We start from the raw sequence: 25,431 nt of genomic DNA, 5'->3' as shown, positions 1-25,431 counted from the left end.
AGCTTACTCTAGGAATTTCAAGTATTCTTTCACGTGTGTGTGCTTTAAAACACTGCTGCTTTTAGTACTTTGCATTCAACCGGAAGCAGAGGACGTTGTTTTAGGAAAGTGGTACAACCACCTCTAATCCTAACTGCACAACAAAACAGCTCATCTACACAAGCAGAAGTACTGCACAAGAGATCACATATTTAGCACCTGCAGATATTCCCCACTATTTCACTTTTCCTCAAATTTGCCTCCTCACTTTCTACAGTCTGATTATAGGTACTATCAAGTAATATTTCAAATCATTTTTCAGGCAGCTGCAAAACGTAGAGTTTCTGACACAAGAAGCCAGCTTCCATTTTCATCAAATGCACTGAAGTGCATGTAGTTGTCTTCTGACAGCTAAGGGGACTCTGTGTTCCACATCACCAATGATCTCTTAAGAGTTTACCCTTAGGAAAATAATAAAAAAAAAGCATTATCTTGGGAGTTTAAAAACAAAGCAGGAGCCAGAACACTGGAAAGCATGTGACTGATATTGTCTGAAATTTGCTTTGACGTATAGCTACTCACCATTTCCTCCATATGGTCTTTTTCCACTGGAACTGCGCTGACACCTGGAAGAAAAATAAATTATTGCAGACCCATTAATCCTAGCAGCCCCATAAACATCACTGACAGAAGACCTCAGTCAAATTAGTCTGATGAGGCTGCTTGAGTTTTGGGTTGGTAGTATAAGAAAATCAGGTGCATTTTGCATTATATCTTTTCTTCCTCAGAATGGAAAAGCACTGAAAAGCTTCAACCCAGCTCAAGAGACATGTTGACATTTCCAGCACAAAAATAATATACACCAAAAAAAGAACAGAAAGCAACGCTCAAATTCTAAGAATGAAGCTTGATAGCAACCTGGGTCTTCATGTAGATGTACCTGTTTGGTGGTGAAAGAAGAAGAAACAAACAAGGTCTGTTTTCACTCCAAGAACTCTTTCACCTTCCACAAGAGGCTCAAGTGCCCCATGACCACCTCCCCAGCAGAAGACCACTTCAGAGGTGAAAACCAACTACTGTCCTGACCCTACAGAGAAATCCTGTCTCACCTGGAGAGGAGGGAGCTGCTGGAGGGAGGACAGAGCCAGAAGGGATAGGGATTTTTCCATTCTCAAAGCAGTCCATTATCAGCGCAAGAAATGAGCAAAAAGTCAAATCGCTGTGGAAAAAACAACTCTAGAAGAAAGTGGTACAACTTCTCTCTATCATGAGGACACCTCACGGCACCAGCTCTACTGCTGGTCCAAGGAATTTGCTTTTGGAAAGAAGCTGCTGCACATGAAACCTTCATGCTGCTTTATTTTTGCCATCACTGCTGCATTGTGTCTCCAGCTGGTTAATGAACTCAGCTGCTGAGCATTAATAAACCTCCTCAATTCTCATCCACCTCAAAACTTGCAGAAGTGAAGTTCAGCAAGTCTGCCAGCCACACAGGAGCATGTCAAAGCAAGGGTTATTGTACCGCTGCTTCACAGCCTTACTACGTTGAGCAGAATCACCATGCATAAACGTACAGCTTGGGGGCAGTTCTGAAGTTCTTACAGAGGTCAGGATAGTTTTAAATTCAAAGGTCACCTTGTCTACAATACAGCTTGGGTGGGACAGCAAGAGATCTTCTGCAGCTGAACACAAAGATTATGGAGACGATGGGAGCCAATTTGCCTTACAGCATCAGGAAAACTGACAGTGTCCCCTGGAAATTTCCTGCAAAGCAAAGGAGTGTGTAACCTTAGACTACGGAAAGCAACAAAACCTCCCTTCTTTTCCATCTGCAGAGGAAGCAGACATCTCCTTGAGCATTGGCTCCACGTGTAGTATCTGAACACTAATAACTCTCTTGATATTCCCACTGTCTTCTATTTTTGCTCCCTCAAAACACAAACGTAGGAGTATGCTCCTCCAGCGCTCTACTCTCTTCTGCGTATACAACTGCAGAGCAGGGAACCCGCAGCAGGGTAGCACAGAAAGGATTCCCCTAAAATAGCACTGCATGCCTACCAAGCCACCTCCCCAGAATGCCTGGTGGCGCGTGAGGGAGATGGTGCTATGCAGAGCCAACACTCTCTCCCACCGTTAGGAGCAATCAGTGCTGAACAAGACAGGCTTTGGGTTACTTTATTTACTAACCTAGTTATGCAAATAACTACCGCGCTATGTAGTGCTGACGCCGTTGCAGTCCAGCCTGCCCACATCTGAGCACGAAGAGTAAGGATGTACGCACATGCGGGGGCAGGAGACTGGCAGCAAAGTCCCTTCTACTAAAACAAAAAAAAAAAAGGTGTTATCCACTAAAAAGACATTCTCCCAACCCCGTAAGGGCTAGAAACACTGCTCTTATGGCAAGCAGCGGGGATGACCTGCTGCACTGCCTCTCCTTGACATGGCTCCTCCTGTCATCCAGCCCATGAGAAATCAGGACAGGCACAAGGACAAACACCTGACTGTGTCCTTTGTAGTGGTTGTGCCGCACCACATCTCCTGTGAGGTGCATCCAGTTGGCGTGGCAAAGCTGAACAGAACCTTCTGAACGTCTTTCACTACTCGAGATGCCACCTTCAGGTTGCCTCTCAAGTGCTACATCAGTGCTGTGTGAGTATAAAGTCAGGCTGTGCTGACTGCCTTTGCCCTGTCATTCCAAAGCTCTTGTCTCTTCAAGAGACAGACAGATTTAAACATAGCTGAATGACCACCAAGCAAGCGCTCGTTTAATGATGAGAGTTGATATGCACAGACAAAGAGGAAGCATCTGGCTATCATAACGTCAGAAGAAACAGACAATATTGGACATACGTCAAGTTAGCCTGCCCGGAGGGACAAAATGAGGATCCAATCTATCCCAGAGCCTGGAATAACGCACTGAGGCGGTTGCTGTGCCAGAGCTGAGACGGGTAGCCCGTGGTGAGCCAGCATCCCTACCTTACACCCGTGCCAGATGGCGAGAGCTCCCTTGGAGCCTCCTGCCAGCTGTGGCTGGCCGGCCAGCACCTCTTGGTGTCCCGCACCTCTGCCATCCCCTCCATGTGCTCAGGGTGATCTGCAGGGCGAAGCCATCGCCCTGACATGGCTGGGCAGCAGAGCACCCACCCGCAGAGCTGTTGGGCAAGTGGGGATGCAGCAGATGGCACCACTGCAGGGTTTTGCAGCAGAAATAAAGTCAGAGCATATGCCAAGAGGGAAAACCTTGCCTTGTCCATACTGAAGAATCAGACCACAGACCCGCAAAGGAAAAGACAGCTCTGGGTGTGCTACCCCCTCCAGAACCAAATCTGCCCAGGCAGTTCAAGTCAGCCCATTTCATTTTGCAAAAGAGATGAGATGAAGATCACTACAGAGAATGAGAAATGCAGACTCTGCACAACTTTGAAAATAGTAACCCAGGACAAATTCATGTGGCTTTTGCTTGCATCTCCAAGACTGGGACAGACCTTTTGGTGGTCCCCATTTAGATCCTCCTGTAAAAATTTTTTCATTAATGCCAATGACCTAGTGTAGTGTCATTGGTCCTCAAAATTTCAGCAAATACCTTTCCTAGGAAAGATCATAAACTTTGGCATATTGATTTGAAGAAGGAGCTCCAGAAAGTTCCCAAAGGTAACGTTTCACTGATTCCCAGCTCCAAACTCCTTAGTTCATTGATCCTGGATGACATTTGATTGGGCAAGACAGCCAAAAGGGACTCAAAAAGGTGTCTGTCCAGTCTGATGGCATAAACATGAAAAAATATTTGGTAAGAAGTTCCCATTGGGTCTGTGGAATAAGTCTGGCAAGCTTCTGTGAACTGGAATCTCTTGCCGTCTTCCACTCTCCCCTGAGATTTATTACTATAAAGACCCTTGAGGGTCTGCTGTGACTTGGATGTGTTTTTGCACAAGTCCCAACAGGCTTTCCACCCTAAGACTTCCAATACACATACAGCTGAACTATTCAATGAGAAATTACACTGACTTTCAACAAATGATGAATTACGCATGAAAGGCTATAAAGCCAAGCCTCATCCTACTGTCTACTGAGGCTATAAAGCCTCATCCTACTGTCTTTAATTTTAATTTCTCAGTTTAGTTTTAATGCTTCTGCTGTACACAAACATAAAAATTGTTCATTAAAGCTGGAGACCTGCTACTTTAAAATCCTCTCACAATGTAACAACTAGCTGGCAAAAACCTAGCGGTACCGCTTGAATGAAAGTCTGTGGAAGGAAACAGCCTTGGTGTACAGGGGGAGATAAAAAAACAAACGAAGACCAGCCGCATCCTCACAGAATGAGAAGGAAGAGGTTCGTTTTTCAGTTATCCACAGCAGTGACTACGAGGGCTCTGCGGGGGATCCCTGACGGTGCTGAGGGGAACGGGGGGGACAGGCAGCGTGAGGGGCGGCGTGGTTCCTGTCAGTGAGGTGAACGCTCCGTGACGGGGAGCACCCTGTGTGCTTTCCTCTCTTCGGTGCTACCGCCCAAGCCTTCCTCAAAGCCAAATGGGAAAGTTTCACCGCTGGGGACCTGTGACGCCGGCTGCTTCGCCTCCCTAAACCCCTGCCTCGGGGGTGGTGGCCCGAGGGGTGACCCCTGAGCTACAGCCACCCCGCGGTGACGCGGGAGGGACGGGCATGACGTCACGCCGCCACCGATGGCGTCACCCCACCGGCTTCAGAAGGGAGAAGGGGGGGGGGGGGGGGCGGAATGGCCAAAACACCGTTATTCTCCCCAGAAAAACGCCGAAAGATGAAAAATACAGTAATAAAAATAAAAATTAAAGAAATTAAAATACATAAAAAATAATTAAAAAATTGAAATACAAAATGGGAATGAAAATTTAAACGAGCCACCCAACCGGTGGCGGGGCTTTCGATCCGCCTCTCCCTCACCTCCGGGCGGCGGCCGTCCCTGAGGGCGCCCAACGGCCCCAACCGCCGCCCCCCCCTCAGGCGCCGGCCGCGCCCGCGCCCCCCCCCCCCCCCCCCCCCCCGCTCACCTGCCAGGGCGGCGGCCCCCAAGAGGCCGAGCAGCGCCAGCGGCCCCATGGCTCCGCTCCCCTCCGCTCCGCTCCGCTCCCCTCGGCTCGGCTCGGAGCGGCGGCTCCGCCGCTATTTAAAGGGGGGAGCGGGGGCGGAGGAGACGGGCGGGGGGCCCCGCCGGGAGCCTGCGTCACTCCGAGCCCCCGGGGCCGGCGGGGGAGGCGCCGCCGCCGCCGCCACTGCTGCCCGTTGTCCTCTTCCCCACAGAGGAGCTGAGGGAGCCCCACAGGCACCCCCCGGTGCCCCCAGCCTGGGGAAAGCTCCCCGACAGCACAGGGGAAGTTTTTCTTCCTTTGTAACTACCGCAGCTCTCTGCCTCCTCGCCCCCCCCCCCCCCCCTCCAGCAAACCTCTCTTTTCGCCCACCCTCCGAAAAAAAAAAGAGCGACGTCCCCTGCCCCTTCCTCCCTGCTCGGAGGATGCAGCATCATCCCTAGGTCTTTCCCCTCCTCAGAAGATGCTGAACGCCTACCTACAGGCAGCAGGGTAGGGAGGAGGTGCAGCCATCTCCCCCCCACACCACCCCGGCATCGCTGCATTTCCATATCCAGCCCCGATCGAAGCCTTTTCGGGTGCTGCGGCATCCTTTTTTTTTTGTTTTTTTTTCCTGCAAGGTTTCGGTCCCTGCCATCCGAGTCGCTGCTCCCGCTGTGCAGAGCAAACCCAGAACCGGAGAATTACTGGAAAGTGATCCCCGTGCTTCCGTCGTCTGGCGGGTGAATGACACGCAGTGTTCCTCAAGAGTTTTACTGGGGAAATCACTGCTCTCAGCATCCATCGCCACACGCAAACCTCACGTTTATTCTGGTGATGCTCCGGGGACCGTGAACAAACCTAGCGAAATGAAGTTTTACATCATTTTCTGAAGCAGCCCCGAACTGTCCCGATTAGTCCTCGATGGACTGGGAGGTGTAAATGACAAACTATGATGAGTTCTCCGCAGAGCAAGTCTGAACACTCCCCACTGCTCCTTCAGAGCCAGACAAAGGCATTGTAAGACGAGGATTTGTTTTGTTTTTCCTTCCATTAACTCTTAGATGGCTGTTATAAATTACTCTTTTAGCCAGAAAGAATTAGTTTATTGAGTAAGCGATCAGCAAACATGCTTCATACATCACAATGGCCATCTCCGATTTATTTGTATTCTTTGATTGCTCTTTTTTGCTTGTACTTGGTGGTAAGCAGGTGGCCCTCTAATTGCCAGCAATCATGGAAAACAAAGAATCTACACATGAAAATGGCAGGTATCTCTGTAATTGATTTATTATATTGTATATTAGCAATGCCAGGCTGCTATAACTGTATCTTTCAAACATATAAAGCAGGGCAGAAGGACACAGCGCACCAGTGGAACTCATCTGCAGCTTCATCTGTGCATAAAGAAAGCCAAGAAATGGCTGCATTTTAAGCTTATTTCAAAAGACAGCCTTCAGCTCTAGGAGGTAGTGCCAGATACCTCCTTCACCTTGCATTCACATCACAATTTCTGCAAAATAACAGAACCCGGCCACCTTGAAAAGCAAAACAACACTGCAATACCTTCCACACTTCCTCATCCTCACCCTACTTCATGCTGTTCCTGTACAACCATCAGAAGACCCATATCAACAGGCAGATACCTCTTCGGACATCACCAGCCTTGACTCTAGGAAGCTGAGAGTTCGATTCAGAAGACTGTGAAGAGTTTCACTGGCTTCAAGGCCCCCATCATGTCCCCACTTGCCTGAGGATTCACCTCAACCTCCTCATCTGCTCATGACAAAGAATTTTAGGTGAAATATTTGCCATTTAAGCATTCTCTGCTTCCCCAGGCATATAAATCGTACTTATTGTAGACATGACGGTCAAAATGGGCAAGCAATACAAAGACGCTGAATAAAAATAGCCAGCTATTTTAGTACCTACGAGGTATTCAATTCATAATAAGTACCTGTTTCACACAAGTCCTGTTGATAGTCAGTACAACAACTACTACAGAAACCTTCTTGCTGCAAAAGAGGCATCTGAGATTAAAAAATCCTGCACCCCTTGCTCATGTGGCTTCTAATCCATCCCTTGCGCTGCAGCCGCAATCACTGGAGCTTCACGGCTGTTTTCTCTATGCCGGTAGGTTTATTTATATTTGGACTCGCAGGATTTCTCTGAAACACTCCCTCACCTCAGCACTGTGTGGGCTGATCCTGAAGAAGTAAGAAGTCCTACATTTGTGGTTGATAAGAAAAGATGTTAAAGCACTGCTGGGTCATGTTCTGCCATCAGTCACACCAGGATCTACAAGGGGCAAATGTCAGTGCCTTCAGATTTGATTAGAGTCGAGGTTACAAGGAGATCACAGAAGATGACTGCAACAGGAGCACAAAGACTACAGGATGGAGTCCATCTAATTCCATCTTCAGTGTCCAGGGGTAGCATTTCAAAACATGATCCCACGAACATTTCTGCCAGTGCTGGACAATCACCGAGAATCCGAGCACCTTGCCCACAGTTAATTAGCTCAGCTCGTATTTTCAAAACAATGTCACTTCACGTGGACTTCTACAGTCAGGTATCGGCTGGCATAAGCTTCCCCTCAGATCAGAAAAGAAAAGCGACTACATTAAGAGTCAGGATTACAGCAGGCGGCACATTTCACTCGATCGGTTGTGAATGGCACACCCCAACCTCCCTTCTCAGACTTGTCAGAACTTTCATTGCAATGATATACGTGCCTCATAACGTTGTGACAATCTATCGCTCTATGAATAAACAGTATTTATCCTGCTGGATTCTCTCAAATACAAATGCTTTAAAAAATATACATTTGGCTCATCCTAGAAGCTAGAACTTCAAAAGATGACAAGCAAATTTTCATGTCTGAGCTCCTTCTAAACTTAGAGGAAACTGCTTGGGGAATATGGGGATTGTTCTCCTCTAATTAGATGTGCTAGCAGGATTATCTTCATTCTTGGATGCCAATTAGTTTTCATGGAATGAAAATCCTGCAACTCATTTCATGAACAAACTCATCTCTTTCATTCAGAACGTGCTAAGGGGACGGATCTGGAAAACAACACCAATCAAATCTGAAAAGCCAGCACCTCAAGGGACTTCATCCATTCGGCTTCATTAATGGCAGTGAAAATCCTTTCAGAGGTCCATGTTTATGCAATGCCAATTGCAACTTAACGGGTAATGCTGAGCCTTCGCTGCCGTTATGCATTACCATGAATGTATTTACCCATAACTCACTAACACCAACTGTTACAGTGGCCTAGAGCTGGTGTAACATGTAGTTGAACCATGCCCCAGGAATTCAATTACCATCTTAGCTCTACGGCAAAGCAGGATCAGGTGCCTGACTCATCTCCCTTTTTGTACAGTAACGGGCTTTAGAGGAGTTACAATCCATCAGGCACATCCACTGGAGGGGGAACAGGCCAGTGCTCTGCTAGATTTCATCTGCGCTCTGTCCGGAGAGGGGGCCTGGCAAAGCAAAAAGGAAAACACTTCAGGGTTGCATATGCCTGTATACACACAAAAAAATCTTTGCACGCCTCCAGCCACAGCCTCTGTGAGAGGTGGCAGACAGGCCCACGCTCGGATCTCCTCCTTCTTACTGAGCAAAGACTATTTAGCTCATACCAGGCACCACGGCGATGCTGATGAATGGAGTTTGCTTGTCGAGCTGCTGAAGCATTGCTCCATCACCCAACACCTGACAGCGTTCAAAAATGCACCATCGTAGCAGAACTGAGCCTACAGGATGCAAATTACCAGAATGCACTGATGCATATATGAAAGCACTTAAGTCTATATTTACACACTGACCAGCTTCCAATTTAAATCTAAAATGCACATCTTTTGCTTCCACTGAAATATTTTGGGGGCGTTTTTCCTCTGTATCCACAGAAGGTGAACGTGCCCATCACTGCGTGTGGCTTTAGTGCATGGACTTTGCCATAGGTATCTAGGAGACACCCAGAAAACTGTTCTAGCTGAGAGACAGAGGAGCTGTGAAGAGACCTGGTGTGATATACACGTGTAATTTCTTTAGTGTGGGCAACTATATATTTTTCCCTCTCTGTATTTATACAGTACCTCAACACAGTAGTTTTCTTTTTCATGCCATGTGCTCTTAGGCAGTACTGAAACAACTGCAGGAAATGACCACCAGGCTTTAGTCTCAAAGACTTTCTGCAAAGAAAATCTAAATAATCTGCAGTTCAGTTCTGCTTCTAAAGCAAGAGAACCTTAAAAGTTCAGGGTAACTCTTCATGAATTTTAACCTCTGAAAAGAGGTTTAAAACATGCCTATTATACATCACAGATGTTAAGGGATAATAAAATATATGCACAGACACTGCCTTGGTCTTGAAACGACACACACGTTTCTTACCCTCCTACAAGAGGAAGTCTGAGTTTGCCTAATAGCAGCGCACCGCTGGGATTTTGAGTCACTGGTCTCTTTGTTTTATCCACGGTGCCACTTCTCACCTTGGTATAGATTCTTGATTTGCTGTCAGAAAGTGATGTAGTGGAGTGCCAGTCAAAACCTGCCACTCTGGATTAACTGATCATCAAGGTAAAATGCAGCTTTGAATCCACCGGAGCTCAAAAAGGACTTAAATGATTACTCATGGCTTTATGAATTTGGCTATGACTAAAGCTTCTCCAAGCCCCAGCTGTAATGAAATTGCCTTGTGACAACAGGAGCGACATCCGCAGCTCCAGTCACCTCCTTCCCTGCAAGGAGGGAGATAACAGGAACCCAAAACCATCCTCACAGGCGAAGAGCCCCGGACATTGAGCAAGAGCACCCCTGAAAGCTGCCGGTGCATCTCCCCAGCCTGCCTTTTGGATATTCGGCATCGCTGCAGGACTGGAGCTTCCAGACAGCGGATGCCCAGAGAGCAGTGCCTTTGGGGCACCTCACCCTCTGGCCTGGGCACGCTGGAGCTGCACACCCCCCAAAAAAAACCCACCCCTATACAACCCTGCCAAAAAAAATCCACTTTTTTTCAGGTATCCAATTAACCACGCTCGTAACCTCCTCGGTGAAGAAGTTTGGGGTCTGTGCAGCTCCCGTAAAACAGGATGGAAATTTCTTTCTGCGACCCAAGTGCTGACTTAAGCCCTTGTATTTCGAGTGCTGCTCGTCATTAAGGAAAAATGACTTTTACAGTTGCCTTTGCACTGCAAATAATTTCATTTAGGCAATGAAACGGGCCCATTCAGTGTTTCTGCCTGCATTTTGTCAACTGCATATGTTCCATTTAATATTTACAGACTGGGGCACTAGTCTGGCTTACATACTATTATTTTTTTTCTTTTAATATTTATAGCCCTTAGACTCTCGGCAAGGGTTCTGTTTGGTAAGAATAATATTGTTCTGTGGTTGATAGTGCCATGGAAACTTCACAGAGGCAAATTTCAATTTTGTAAGATAAAAATATATAGATTCCTGCAACAGACCATAACGATTTCAAAAGAAACTTTTCATTGCTGACCATGCATGTACTAGAAAAATCTTATTATGCCCTTGCATGTAGTTCCAGACCAAAAGCACAGTGCTGAAACATCTAGTTTGTGACAACAACACACACATAGCAAAAAGAACTGCCAAAGAATCGTTCAATCACTTTTTCTTCCCAATCACCACTTGTACAGAAAGCAGAAACCCAGCTGCAAAAAGACGCTATGAAAGAGGGAGCAAAGCCCACAAAATCCAAGAGGAGTCTTCGCTAAGATCTCTTCCCATTGGAAAATCCTTTTTTTCTTTGCACACCATGATTTTAAGTCTTTTAGGCTCTCTGTGTGAAACGCTGTGTGCTTATAAAAAAAGGCTTAAGAGGCTTAAGTTTAAAGGCAGTCTTGGGAGCTGAAAGTACCTGGCAGATACTCTGTCGGTGTAAATTATTCTAGTTCCAGTGACTTCAGAGACTGCCTTCAAATGACACCAGCTGAGAGCCAGGACCAGAGAGCACATCCCTGGCCTATCATTTTAGGCTTTGCTGTAGATGCACGAGTTTTCAGGCACTCCCTCCTGGGTAAGAAGATAACTACCTATATTTGTGATGTAAGGACAATTTCCCAGAGGATACCAAATGATAGTTATAATTCCTCTGCAAAATAGCACACCGACGAGGCAGGGCTTACTGGGGATGTGCCTTTCTTGCACAGAGCTTCCCGCTCACTGGACACCACCACACTTTCTGCTCACCAGTTTTTTCTTGTCTCCTCCATTACGACTCCAGGGACTTCAGATAATTCGCTCCGACAGTGAGGCAGGGGAAGTGGAGGAACTGCATTTCAGCGCTGACCTGACATTTCACAAAGCACCTCACCTGCGACTGCAGCACGGCAGCTGGGAGAGCAATTCCTACACCTCTGGAAAAGCAGCCCTCATAATTTGTAAAGTCAGTGGGAACGAGCTGCTAGGAGTGAGGATGATTAGCAGGAAAAAGCCAAACGCAGAGTAGCTCTGCAAGCCACACAGCAACCATTTCTCCTCACGGGAGGAGTGTTCCGAGCTCTGCTCCCAAAAAGCAAAGGCTTCCAAACGCAACCTAAATCTTCCCACCACCCCTGCTATAACCCAAATGCACCCTCTTAAGGGTAATAAAAAATTTCTCACAGCAGAGCTGCTATTCTGCAAGGGACAGAATTAACAACACAGGAATTCAATGATTTTGTGCTCTCTCCCCCTAGGGCTCCCGGCTCACTCTTGCATCCCAGCACGGCCACCCACCGGCTCCAGTGCCCCGTTCCAACCTCTCATCCCACCTGTTTTGGCTGGGCACAGCGCAGCCTGGAGCTGTGCAAGGGCTGACAGGCCAACAGGACACGTGCTGGGTGACTGGCTGGAGGGATGGACAGGACTGACTTAGCTCTATTTATCTCGGAAAGGCATTCATTTAGGTCTCTCTTTTCTGCCCACCTGCCAACAACACGAAATTAGGTCCTTCTCTTCAAGCACAGATGGGCACTAAACTCCTGGCTTTGCCACCTCTGTACCAAGAAGCCGGGTGGCACCAGCACGCCAGCTCCAAGCGCAGACATCGACCCCATGGCCTGACACCAGGGCTGCCACTTGGTCCCTCCTCCAAAAGAGAGATGATGTCTCCTGATGTCTCACCTTCACGCTGCCTGGCACTCGCTCACCATCCCACCCGCCTAGCTGGTCTCAACGAGAGGTTTAGGACTTTGTGGCTGCCAGAGAGCAGACAGCAGGCTCCTTGGAGAAGCCTCCTTGGAGAAGCACCAGTTCTGAACCCAGGAGCAGCACTTACCGTGAGCAATGGAGGTTTGCTGCCATTGGCACTGGCAGCCTATGGGCGGGACTGGGCTGAAGGCAACGGGGATCTTTGTTGATGTTCAAAATACCATCGTACGTCTGCCTCTGCAGCTTTCCAGCCAAAAACCATTGCGAAGCACTGCAGGCCCCTCGCCAGGGATGTAGAGCCAACACAGATCCTGCCAGGGGATATGGAGAGAAAAAGCTCTTTTCAAGATTAAATGTCCTCGCAAGGTGGAAACCAGCAGTTGCCAAGATCCATCCCCTGTTGCTCAGGGGGAATAACGTGGGAACCTGCCACCGCGTCCTTCTCCACACCTAGCAGAGGTGACCTTGACCAGCTGGCAGCTCGGCTCCCACGTGAAGGGGGTGCTGCCAGCTCTCCTGGGCACCTTTGCTGCCACTTGTATTGGGCATTATCTGGTCCTCAGGTTTTTCTCCTGAAAAAATCGTGCATGGAACATTCTCCTTGGCACTACTGCCGCTGGGCTTCCAGTCAGTGGCCATGCCTGCTCCGCTGGGCATGGTCCCAATACCACAGCCTTTAGTGATGCCCCAAAGTTTATTGAGCCTTTCTGCTGGCAGTTGGTGCTGGCCACACTCAGACGAGAAGCCCTCAGGGGTGACTCAGACCAGCCACTCCATGTGAAGCGTGACAGGCGGAGCAGAAGGCATTTTAAACACTCTGGGAGCAAAAATGAATAAATAAATAAAGTGCTGGCACCAGCCCCGATGAAAGGCCCAGCATTCATTTGTAACCCTGGAGGGCGAAGCGGTGATGCAAGCAGAATAAGCAGAAAAAGTGACCCTGAAAGAGACCTCTGCTACCCTGGACATGGGGAAGAGCAAACCATAGCTCGCAGTCTCACCGGCTCGCACACAATGTGCATCGAGCATGCAAAGTGTCAGCCTCTGGCTTTGGGAAGAGACAGTTCCCGTATGCCTCTTCCTCCAAGCAGACCCACACCAGGCGGCCATCTCAGGAGGGGTATTTCAGCTCAGACGGGTCAGGTGTGGCAAACGTACAAGATCTAGAAATCAGGAGAACACCTCAGTTCAAGGCTGGGACTGCCAGGAGCTGCCCAGCCAGCACGACAGTCCCATCCAGGCCGAGCTGCCCTGAGGACACCCTGAGACCACCCAAACACGCAGGACTGCTGCCCGAAATAGCCAGCTTCCATCGCCCCCAGCCCGAACAGGGCAGCCACGTGGTAGATCCTTATCACAACGTGCTGCGCTCTGCAGGGCCTCGCGAGCGAGGCTGGCTTGGCCTAATCACATTAGCAGCATCGCTTCTGCTCGGAGGACACGGCTGGCGAGGGTGCCTGGTGCCCCTGACTTCTCCAGCACAGAGCTGGATTTTCCAGCCTGATCTCTGGGAAGACTCCCTGCCTTCAGGATAGCTCTTAGCCACAGTCTAAGGTCACACACAGCAAATTCAACCTGTGTGCTCCAGAGAGTTCACCTGCTCAGGAAGATCCTCTTGGTGGGTCCCCCCTTTGCAGAAGAGGTGCCATTCACCATGTCTTAAAGGCTGGGAGATTACAAGCACCGCCAGTGCTGCAGCCTCTAAAGACCAGGGCCCGCAAGAGCCCATCTGCCCTGGCAGAGGCTTGGAGAAGCCTCTCTCCCCAAAACATTTGTAGTATTTTAAAAACTGGCAACCAGGGTACGTTTTCTAGCACTGCTTTTTAAAAATCAAGAGTACCCTTGTGCAAACTACTTTTTGTCTTTGCTTTTTTTTTACAAAACACGCTGGTGTTGTTATCGCTCCACAGGTGAACAATTGGCTTTTCCTCATTCCAGAAGATTTTTCTCAATAATTCACACCCAGAAAGTTTACTCCTGAACGCCAGACAACCAGCATTAAGTCAGGCAGTCAAAAACCCAGACGAGAGCCTTGCCTGTACACACACTTCTCATCACTCTGCACAGTACTTGCCTCGCACTCCTCAACCTCCCGTTGTAACTCAACCTCTAACTGCAGCCTTTTTAGGGGAACTGCTGTTGGGCAAAGATGTGGGTGGAAATCCCGTCCTCTCCCTCCTCCTTTGAAGCTCTCAGCTATCCAGAACAAGCTGCGGGGACTGCAGAACAAACAGATTTGTGAAGGCCTCACAGAAAACGGCTTGCAGGGCACGGCACTGAAAGCAGCCCTGCCGTACCCCCACCTCAGTACTTCCAATCACACACTCGTTCCAGTTTCTCTGGCTGGTTTTAGCTGCTGATTCCAGCATCCATTTAGCAGCATCCCCTGCCCGTGCACCGCATCTCACCCAGAAATGGAGTCATTAGAGATAACGCCGGATTGGGTTACCTGCCCTGAGGCTGGCTGCCGTCTCCCATTACGAGAACCAACCTCCTACTGCCAGTAAAACTTCGTTCAACTGGAGCTGAGGTGAGATTTTCCATGCCAGGTGTTCGTTCGTTACAAGACTTTCCCTTTTAATTCACAGAACCTGCAAACAAATAGGCCCTTGCAAAAGCAATTTAAATAAAGGTTTGACCTTTCAGCCGTGAGTTTTCTGGCTTTGGTTAGCTCCAGCTACTGTCTTAATCACTTCTTTTTCATTTCATGCTCTGCACGTTATGTGCCGGTTTTTACTTCTAAGGAAGAAATGCTGGCATCTGGTGTTGGCTAATAGATGTGTGGGGAAAAATACTCATTAGGGAAAACCTACAGAACAGGGTATTTTTAAAAATGAACTTTGGTGTTGTGGGAAAACACATGCCCCACGCAGAGTCACCTACACTCAATAATGAAATAGATCCATCCTGATACAACGTATACTGCCTGTTGTACGCTGATTTTAGAAACCATATGTCCCGATATACCCACGCATACCAAAACACCTTCAACTTCTGGGGAAAGATCCTCTGATGGGTGTAAATGGCCCTGGCTCCATTCACAGGCGGGGAGCTCCCTTGTTGATGCCCACTGAGGATCTGCTCCAGCGCCTGCCTGATGTCTCCCCGGCTGCCGCTCGGCTCCAGGATCGGGCAGGTCGCTGGTGTGAATCAGTGCCTCCCACGAGAAGCTGCGTGGGAGGGAAAATAAAAATTGTCGGAGTAGGCATCAGCAAGGCCATCGATACTGAGCATCCTGGAGGAGCTCCGAGCGGAGGAAAGTGGGGAATGACTTAACAGCAGGAGGATTCGTCAAGGATGACAAAATAATTTGGATCAGGCATTTATATAAGGCTCGTTGTGGGAACAGAGAGGCAACGCTCGCTGGCTGCCAGGCTCAGACCAAAGATGAGTCCCAAGGTGGCTGGTGCGCATGGGCAGGGGGATCTGTGCCTGCAGCAGCATGAGTCACCCCAGCGAGGGATGCTGGCCCCGTTCAGCCAGTAAAAACCCAAGCCAACGCATCAAGCACCCCTAAGGAGAGCCTGGGTGGGCTTTGGATGGATCTTTATTTCAATTACACATTTCACCTGAAGTTCTTGAGGGATTTTGCTTACACACGACCTTGAAGGGTGCCGTGGATTTTAAGTGTTGTCCTAACCCAGGCTTGTGGTGCTGCTCTTCTGCTGCAAGCCAGGAGACCCTCTTGAGCAAGCAAAAGGGAAAAAAAAAATCCCTTGGATGTGTCCTGCATTGGAAGGCACCAAATGAATTTACCAAAGCAGCTTCCACACATTACAGGGACAACCGGAGGTGTCAGTGGGTGCATGTGCAGCTCAGGCTTCTCGGGAGGAGCTTGGGGATGGCACAGAGTAAGAGGCTCACGCTGGGAGATGGAGAGAGGAGACGGGTGGAGGAACAGGGGGCTGTGGAGGGGGGCACCTTCCCAAGTTCAGGCAGGGTCACTGCAGAACAGGAGGAGAGGAATGGGATTTGCATACGTGCAAGATTTGTAATAGGAATCAAGGATCCCCGCTCTCCCACCTGTGCAAACTGCCAGAGCTGCAGCAGCACGATTTAGGGAAAACCACGAAAATCCCCTCCTGCAGTTTGTCAGGAGGGCAGGGGGGTGCTGAGAGCACATTTGCTCTGGAGCAGGGGAAAGTCAGCAACTCAGAGGGATGCTTCCTATTGCAAAAGATGGGGCAACTTGCAAGCAGTCCTGCCCAGAGCACACACACAGCACACACAACAGAGAGGGGAGTTTCAAGGAGAATATAACCTCGGGTGCATTTTTTTTTTTTTTTGCCTGTGAGCTGTACCTTCAGTGCTTACGGTTAAGTCTGCTTTTGAAAGCAGAATCAAAGCAGCCCAGCTGCCTGCTGAGCTAATGGTAGCGGAGCACGTTTGAGCACAAAGAGGTCCAGCATCAACTGGTTCCTTGCCTCAAGGGGAAGCGGTTATTTCCTGCCTTAAATAATATAGCAGAGGAAAAAAAAAAACAAACAAAAAAAAACAATGGGGTGGGTCACAGAAACAAAGCAAACGGAGAGAAACCAACAGGGGCCATGGCAAAGGTGGCAATTTGTGCTTCACCGAGCGCCAAAACTGAGGGTGCTTCAAAACTGAGCCAAGTGCGAGCCAGGCAGAGGGGAAAGCAGCCTTCGAACGAAGTGACCGATTCCCCAGAGGTTGTTTCACAGCTTGGGAAGAGCTGTACAAAACATGGGACGTTTTGGTGAGGGTCAGCAGAATCGGGACAGGACCGCTGGGACCAGACAAGCCTTAAGGGCAGAAACATCTGCATGGGAGCTCTCATCCTTTTCTAAACATGCAGACGGGGCAGGAGGAAGGTTAGATCATGTCAAAAGCATTGGGTGCTTGGATAAATAGCATGGGTTGATCCGTCTTTGACCTCAGAAGGGATGAAAAATAACCAGAGCTAAAGGCCCTTCTATATGTAACTGCTACACCTGTCTGAACTTAAATGAACTTTCACTTGTTTTCTAGGAAGGAGCCGCAAGCAAACCATTTCTAGTTTTACTCACAGGGGCTTCAAGTTTCTTCTCTCCTTCACTTTGTACGCAGTGTGGGTGCTCCGTCTGTGAAGTCAGTGACCTGGAAGTGCTTCGTTGCTCAGAAGACGCACTGCAAACATTTCCAACCATGTACAGGGGTTTCTTTGCTGCTGTGGCCAACTATTTCCAAAGCACAGCCCAGGATATCAGATCATCACCCACCTAAATCAACTGCTGAACTGAGAGTTAACCCCTGGGTATCCCTGAACTATCCACTTCCTTTGTAGGTATTTCACCCTTCCTCTTAACAACAAATCCTCTTAATCACCTGCTGTGCTAATCACTGTGGACGCAGGAACCAGTCTCATACTCTAGAGAAGAAACCAGACACAGTTAAGAAAAGGAATCTTCTCCTCTAGCAAGACCTGCATCACATTTATTTCCTTCTCCCAAGACGTTTATTCCAACGGGCTCTGCCTTTGCCCTTTCTTCCATCTCAGCGTGAGACCTACCTCTATTTTTGGCAGCCTGACTGCCATCAGCTGCACACCGTACCTGGCAGCGAGCGCTGCACAGAGCTGCAGGTGCTCCTGACTGGGAGAAGCGCAAACTTCCCAAAAGACTGCGTGTTTCAGCAGCACAGAGCTCACCACATCTTCTCGGAGACGCCAGCCAGCTTTGTGGCTGTGAGTCACCATCCCAACACCTCAGCTGCATCCAGCCTGCTCTGCCTACGTCGCTCTTTAAAATCGGGGAGTTTGATGCTCTCCTCTGCTGGTTATCCATCTCCATGCTCTTTCGGCAACCGCCTGTTCTGTTTTGTCATCGCTTGCATCTCGTTTCCTAAAGGGCTGAAGAGAAACGCATCCCGGGATTCTTGCTGCACCAGAAGTTCCTGATAAGGAAGCTGGGATGTTGAAGGCAGTGACTGCGCAGCCCCAAGAGCCGGGGGGAGCTGAAGCAGAAGCCCGACCTCTCTGGGGATGCCTCCTCTCCCCTCTGGCACCCAGTGATTTGGGGAGCAGCTCAATGCCCCCATGGTTAATCTGGGGTCCCACTCCCTGCACAGACACCCACCTTCCAAACTGAGACAGCCTCATTTTGCAGTTATTTAAAACCATCAGCAACGAATAGCTATTCCAGAAGAACTCTCCATATCCCTTGAACATTTTATAGACCTAACTCAAAAAGTGGCAGCTCATTTTTGTCCAGGCCCTGGGGGGGAACACCCCTCACAGCCCCAGAGAGTGGGGTCCTGGTGGGTACCTCACATTTGTTACGAGTGGGGAAGGCCACGTCTGGCTCGGGGGCTGATCTGGGGTCAGCTTTTCTCTGTTCCATCAAAACTGTTTTTTTTGCAAGATACCTGCTGGGTAGCAACAGGGCTCTCCTAAAGAACAGAAGCCTCATATTTTGCTCTGAGCTTTCTCAGCAAAAACTGTGTGGGCTTGGACATATTTTTACTTCTTACTTTTAAAATTCTGAACAAGAAACCAGGTGGTTTCAGAGCTAATCCAAAACAGACCAATTCATCACCAAACCAAATCCAGCAACCGAAGGTGTTGAGATGCAGTCTGCTGACTTGAACTCCTTCAGCTCTCCTCCAGGGAGGTTATTTCCCTTAAAACTCCAGTTGCAATGCTTTGTGTGGCCACTCATCCGACCAAGTGGTACATCAGAAACGCTGACAAAATTATAAGCAACATCTGATTCACACCGAACACTTTCCTCTCCGAACCTCCTCAGCAAAAGCTGCCTACACCCGTCAGTGTCGATGCCCTTGTAGCTGGGACAGATCGGTGCTGGATAAGCAACGTGAGCTGGCAAGGAAAGGCCAGTACTGTTACTGTAATCATCGACAGCACGCTCGAGAGCATGCTTGTTTTTTTCCAGCTGCATCTGGTGCTGCAGCAGCTGGTATTACCTTTCTCCATAATCTTTGCCTGCGGGACGCTATTCTCTAGACTCTGACAGACCAGCACTTGCTGGAAGGAGATATTTATTACCACAGAACTGATGCTGGATCCCCTCACACGCCAGATCCTCTTCTCGATTCATTTTTTCCCCTAGCTCTATTAACTTGAGCAGCTGGGGGAGCAGCTCGAGGCCTGTTTCAATGTTTTGTGTGCCCTCTACCACACATACAAGTACGGCACCCCTGCCATAAAAAAGTGGCAACAGTTCCTTTGACCAAACGTTGTCACCTTCTGCACATTCCTTCTTCTTGCTCTCAGTGCTTCCTTGAACACGTCCACAGAGAAGAACGGGTGGCCTGACCAGTCAGTGAGCTACAGCACCACAAAAAAACACCCCTCAGTGGACATGCCAGAGGGTGAAAAGCAAGCTCAAAGGCATGTCTTCCTGGCAGATGGAGTAAAGTAGCAAAGAAGCAGCTGAGCCAGGAGATGGGAGGCCTCGGAGAGAGACCTGAAGTGGCTGCGCGTGGGTTTGTTGCTCTGTTGCTGACTGACATCAGGCTCTTTGGGCTCACAGAGACCTGTTTGATTTTAAAGCGAAAACTCCTCCAGGGATCTCATTAGCACCATCACGGAAGACAGAAAGGAACTGGAGGTTGGTGGAGGGGTGATGCTGGGGAGGGAAACAGGCCAGAAGCACGGCCAAACTGCGTTTAAACAGGCAGGGGAAGGAGCCTGGCAGCACGGTGCCCTCGCCATCCCATGGTGGGGCTGCCTCCTTCCCCTCTCTGCAGGGCCAGCACCTAGCAGGGCTGCTGCCCAAAAGCTCTGCCCGAGGCACCCACTCACCTACTTCCTCCTGCCAAATCCCTCCTCCTCCTCCTCCCTGTGCTCTCCCGCTTCCCAGGGCGTGCTCTCCTCCTCCTCCTCTCTTCCACCATCAGCTGGACACCGTTGTTTGTGTGAAGCAGCATCTCTGACCGAGGTTTGTACTGCACCTACATATGGCAGAAGACAACAAGGCACCTGGGGCTGTGTCTGCAGCCGTGGGAGACCCGCCAGGGTTGTTACACAGCTCTGCAATGGCAAGGACTGCTGTGACAAGGATCCCTGTCCCGACAGCCCATCTTCACTGCAAGGAGGGGTGAAGTACTCTGTGAAACAGCAGTTTCGTGGATCCAGAACAGGGATCGTAACACAACTGTTCCAAAAGATTCCCTTCTAATCCACCTGAGAAAAGTTACAAAAGCAACACATCCAGAAAAACCAAATAACCCATAAAAATAAGAGGAAAAATTAAATCCAATGAAGTTAATTCCACTCAACACCTTAGTTATAACTGCAGATCAGCTCAAGAAATTGAAACGCAGGCTTCAGTTAAGCCCCCTCTGCTATTACTTAGCAGCACTGATATTTATTATCACAATCTCTTCTATGCAGCCCCATAAAATGCCAAACAGGACCGTGCTTCTTTCAAGTGAAGTCTGCTCAGAGCAACGGGGGAGTCTGGCTCGGAGCACCTGGCAAAGGGGAGGGACGCATTCATCTCCCCACGTCTTGAAGGAACCGAGGAGATGTTTATCAAGGAAATGAGTAATGCAAACTGTTTGGCTTTCGGCAGGCTTGGAAATACATACAGCAGGTTCCAGCACAGGTTTGTAAAAAATTAATTAGCAGCGAGTAGGAAAAGGAGCAATGGGTGTTATTCTCTGTGCAGCCATCTTATTTAACTTAATAATAGGGATTGAACTGTAAGATCCCAGTGAAACACCTCCTAACATTGTTTCTCCAGATATGGAGACGTTCACTTCACATAAGTAATGATCAGGTATTCTAAACTGAAATGTGTTTAGGCTCCCAACACCACAATTAGGTGTCTAGCAAGACTGTCAGACTCCCCTAAACATTTATCTTGCATCATTACCATTAAAAATCAATGGGATTTTGCAGCCTACTTTACCCAGCAAATTCAGCTCTGCTTCTTTAAGCACCTAAACCACAAAAAAACTGTCATAAAACAAAGAAATTTTTATTCCAAATTTTAATGAGAGCCTAACAATAACGGTTTCGAGAAGACAAAATTTTTACAGCAGGCTTCTTTGCTCTGCAAGCTCTCCAAGCAAGCTGAGAAGCAAAGCAAAAGCTACATCAAAGCAGTGGGCTTGGCCACCCCAACAAAGACTACTACAAAACTATCTTCTCCCACCTAAGTCTCTTTTGGAGCCTGAGACATCACTCAAGAACAGAACATTTACATGAATAATTGCATATGGTGAAGTGTGGCTTTAGTGACTGATAACCAGTCCCCAGGGGCATCAGGAACTCTGCTTGCTCCTGACTGACCGCTTCAAAGGGCTCCCATGCGCTGAGCAGAGGGGGCTGAGGGCCTGAACTGCAGCCCTGTGTGAGGGCAGCACCCTTCAGCAAGGGAGCCCAGACCCACATCCTTCGTGAGGTTCTTCTCCTTGGGATTCATCCCTGTTTCCACGAGCACAAAGCAAAGAAGAATGAGGCCTGCTAAATCCGTAGCGATGCATCACGCCCAGAGCTCTGTAAACTCCCCAGATGGCACTGACGAAAACCAACTGCTGGGAATTAGTCCTTCAAGTCACCTCTTCGAGCAGGGCAAGCGATGGAGTCACTGCAAGCCCAGCTGGGAAACCAGCACGCTGGGCCAGCTCTCGCTGCAGCCAGCAGCGGTCTTGCCAACTAAAACCAGAGAAAGAAAGTTCTGGGTATAAGCAGCAGCAGACAGCGTTGGAAGCAGCAAATCTCTGCTGCAAGCAACTAGTGCCAGCTGATTCCTAAAGGACAGGAACCGTCCCCGTGGTTCAAACATCGTACAGAACGTTTTCCCTCATCCATCAGCACACCAGGAAAGGAATCTCAAGGTCTTGTGCAATGCCAGCCAAGATAACACGAGTGCTCTCGAGCACTGCACAGTGGCTTCCTCTCTGTGAAAGCTCGAGGGTCATACCCCAAGGCAGCAGAAACCAGCAGGGGCTAATGGGCAGGGAGAGAGCCCTACAGGAACAGGCAAGTGACACACGGTCTTGGGCATGCTGAGGTGCAATTTCTGCTTTTCCTAGATACTCTGCATCTCACAGCAGGCAGATACCAGCACAGCTGGCATCGGTTCTGCAGGTTCCTTATGAATATGTCTGCAGAGCCCCTACTTACGGATCTATTTCAGGTTGCTCTTAAACCAGCTCATAGAGATACGGAAAAAAAGCCACTGCTCAGCTGGTGCATCTGAAGTGTTAGAAAATTCTCTGTGATAAAGCTTTGCTTTTTTTTTTTTTTTACCCCCTCCTGTAAAAAAATAACCTACTCTGTAGCTGTATTTCCTCTTTCGCTCACTTTTCCTGTTGAAGCTGCTCACCCGCACTGCAACGATGATCTGTGGGACTGTGTGTCTGTAGGTAAACACCGCCAGCTATCAGCCACCCCCGAGGAGGCAGAGGCCTTACGGTATCAGTCAGGTACAGAACCAAGTCTCGAGTTTCCTCCCCAGGCCTGGGGCGTACCACACCAAGCTCATTCGGTTATACTCAACAGCACGTGGACGTACTTCCATGCCTGTGCAGGGGCTAAATTTGGGCTGGGCCTCTGTTCAGCTGGGGTGGGGAGATAGGCCAGTTTAGCCAGTTTAGAAGCCTGGTAGGTAGAAATGCTCGTGTCTGATGCTCCAGATGCAGATGCTACCACCCTTCACCCAGCTGGCACTCATCCCGATCAGCTAGCAGGGACCACAGATGCTCCTCATACGATGCTACCCCGAGGTCTGCTCCAGATGAACCCCTCCTGTAGAATAAGCACTGTCAAAGGCGGTGTGAAGAGCAACAGTGTCAGGAAATCACCTCTTCTCAGTAAAAAGCCAAGCTCTGGTGACAAACAAACCAGCATCTTGATCACTTCTCATGCAGCATGTCAGAGCTATGTTCTGTCCGTGTCTGTTTCAAGAGGAACTGCAGGACATCATCTGAGAGTCCAGGTGTTCTCTTTGTATCCTCCAACACGACTTCTCCCTCAGCTGGCTTTGAAAAACAAGCCGTAGTGGGATAGTTTGGAAAGATCTTACATCCATCTCTGTTCAAGACCACCTGGGCCATTTGCAGGCACCGCAGCGCGTATTTGGTCCCGCCCCGGTTTGCTAGCTCTGAAACCTTCTGTGAAAGACATCGCGATGCAGCCTCACAGGTGGGATCAGCTCTGCCTGGCCCATTCTTGCAATATGTTTCGTAGAAGCCATCAAGAGATTTCCTGATGCTTGTATCTTCTCTATTTTCATGTTCATACATACTTGAGAGAGAAGCATCGTTCAGTTCAGTGTGCTCACAGAGCCCTGCTTCTGGATAACATCTCACATTTCCCGTCTCAGAGCCTCCAGCAGAAAAGCTCTCAGAAACTGCAGAGGGTGGATTGCTTTCTCCTGCAAGCACAAGATCAATGAAACTCATTAGTCACCAGGTCATCCCTGTAGCAAAATCTTTTTTTGTCCCCCCTCACTGCAGTCTGGCAAACAAGCTCCGTGCAGGAGTGAGCTAAGTGCTGCTTTAAACGCGCTGTTCTGCCAGAGGGGCTTGCAGCACAGATTCATAAAGATTAATCTTGTATTTGGGGATCTCACAGGTGTCCCAGTTTCGTCCCTCTGCAGTGACTGAATCTACTCCATGGTACAAGCCTCTGGGCTCCTCTCACTCATACTTCCAAAGAGGTGGAAATTTGTTATCTGCTGCTGCTGGAGACAACAGCCGACCTACACTAAATCCCAGTTTGCAGCTGAAACAGTTTTGCCTGTTTCTTTTCGCTTCCTTCACCACCTGGTCCAATCCTTCCCTTTTCGCAGTCCTCAATTTTATCGCTACAGCACAACATGCAGGCTCGCCCTCCAGTTCTCAGCCAGACCTAAAGCCTCCGAGTCGACATCGTTACGGTGAGTGCACGGGGTTTGGGAAAGGGGCCTGCAAAAGGGGACCTTGTGCTTCCCCACGAAGCCCCACTTTCACTGCCCAGCTGCGCTACAACACTCTCCCCACATCCTGCAGGGATTCTTACAGATAATCTTTATCTAAGAGCCAAGGATTTGCTTAGCCCTTCTCCTTTGCTCTGTTTTGCTCCAGTGCAATGAAGGGGGATGTACCTCTGCCTAATTAACACACCAGCAGCACCAAGACACTTGGCAAAGGCGTGACCAGGGTGATCAGCAGGCCACATACACCTTCTTGTACAAGGAGCCTCTGTAAAGGGACCTGAAATTGGGCTCTGGTACCCGGGGAGCCCCTCTGACTGCAATCTCATCTCCAAGCCCGCCTCGCCAGCCTGTTTGCCAAGCACCTGAGTCACCGGCAGGAAAATTTTCCAGGGCTCAGCCAGAGGTTGCACAGCCCGTCATCAGCAGGTTACATAAGCAGGACGCGGGGGATCAGCAGGCAGCTCGGCCTCTCCTAATTCTGTAAAATACGAGGCAGAGTGCAGCCCTTCGGTTCAGGAAGAGACCACGTTCAAAGGAAATCTCGGCACCGTGGCAGAAAGCTGCTCCTTACCTCCCGGTACACAGAGAGCTCCCCTCCCTGCCTGAGTGGTCAGAGAGTCATTAAAATGAAATTAAGATGTCTGTGCAGCCGTATCATACATTGCCTCTCTCTTCCTCCCCCCGCTTTCTATCTTTGATCAATTCAATTCATCTCTCAATTTCACTTGGTCTGATTCCGCAATTTTAAGAAGAACCTCTCCTCTGGCGCTGTGTCATTTCCAGTGCTCAGTGGCCTTCTTTTAACGTTGCTATGTGCCATCAGAGCAGCAAACCAGAGCTAATCAAAGAGAACAGGCCCATTTTGCCTCCATCCCTCAGCCTCGGTGCCTGCGTTAGGTTAGGACCGAAGCCTCCTGCATCTCTGATAACCCAATCAAGCACCACTTGTGCTCAGCCTCCGGTGGCAATTGCAGGCCCCTGCGTGGGGCTGTCTTCTTGCTACCAACACTCAGCTCGCTGGCCCAGATTGTAAAAGAGCAGCAGCTGCCTCCAGCGACATCTCAACACTACTCGATCTGGGGAAAGCAAAATCCCCTTGGTTTCACGGCATCAGGGGAGACCTTTGCAGTACTGTTCTGCCTCCCTCCGCAATTACAAGGCAGCAGAACTATACATAGCTGCCAGCCTCTGCTGAAGCACAGGCCATACAACCACCAAAGGGATCAGTAAATATCTCAGGGGTGTACTCTGTGTTGAGATTAGCGAGAAGGCACTCAATTATATTACGAGGTGAGTTTTCTTTCATTTACTGATTTAAGTTTACATGTGTCTATTTTTCCCACCAAAGCCTTCT

At 49.1% G+C, this 25,431-nt stretch overlaps 1 protein-coding gene across 9 annotated transcripts in view; it reads right to left on the bottom strand.

The window, feature by feature from the left end:
* The window catches only part of CHGB (chromogranin B), a 69,843-nt gene that overhangs the window by 6,000 nt on the left and 38,412 nt on the right, over positions 1 to 25,431 (bottom strand). For 5 of the 9 annotated variants that reach the window (XM_083832177.1, XM_083832179.1, XM_083832178.1 and 2 more), the window contains one exon: positions 562 to 605. In XM_083832177.1, coding sequence (XP_083688303.1) covers positions 562 to 605 — 44 coding nt within the window. Of the gene's footprint in view, positions 1 to 561; positions 606 to 1,088; positions 1,354 to 5,006; positions 5,359 to 5,520; positions 5,648 to 12,316; positions 12,442 to 25,431 lie in introns of those variants that run through there. The other 4 variants (XM_083832183.1, XM_083832180.1, XM_083832182.1 and 1 more) reach the window with 4 other exon arrangements.

This window comes from Anser anser, assembly GCF_964211835.1.
Source record: "Anser anser genome assembly, chromosome: 3".
In the NCBI taxonomy this organism is placed as follows: Eukaryota; Metazoa; Chordata; class Aves; order Anseriformes; family Anatidae; genus Anser; species Anser anser.
The sequence above is the reverse complement of the archived record's forward strand: the minus strand, read 5'-3'. Positions and strand labels throughout refer to the sequence as shown.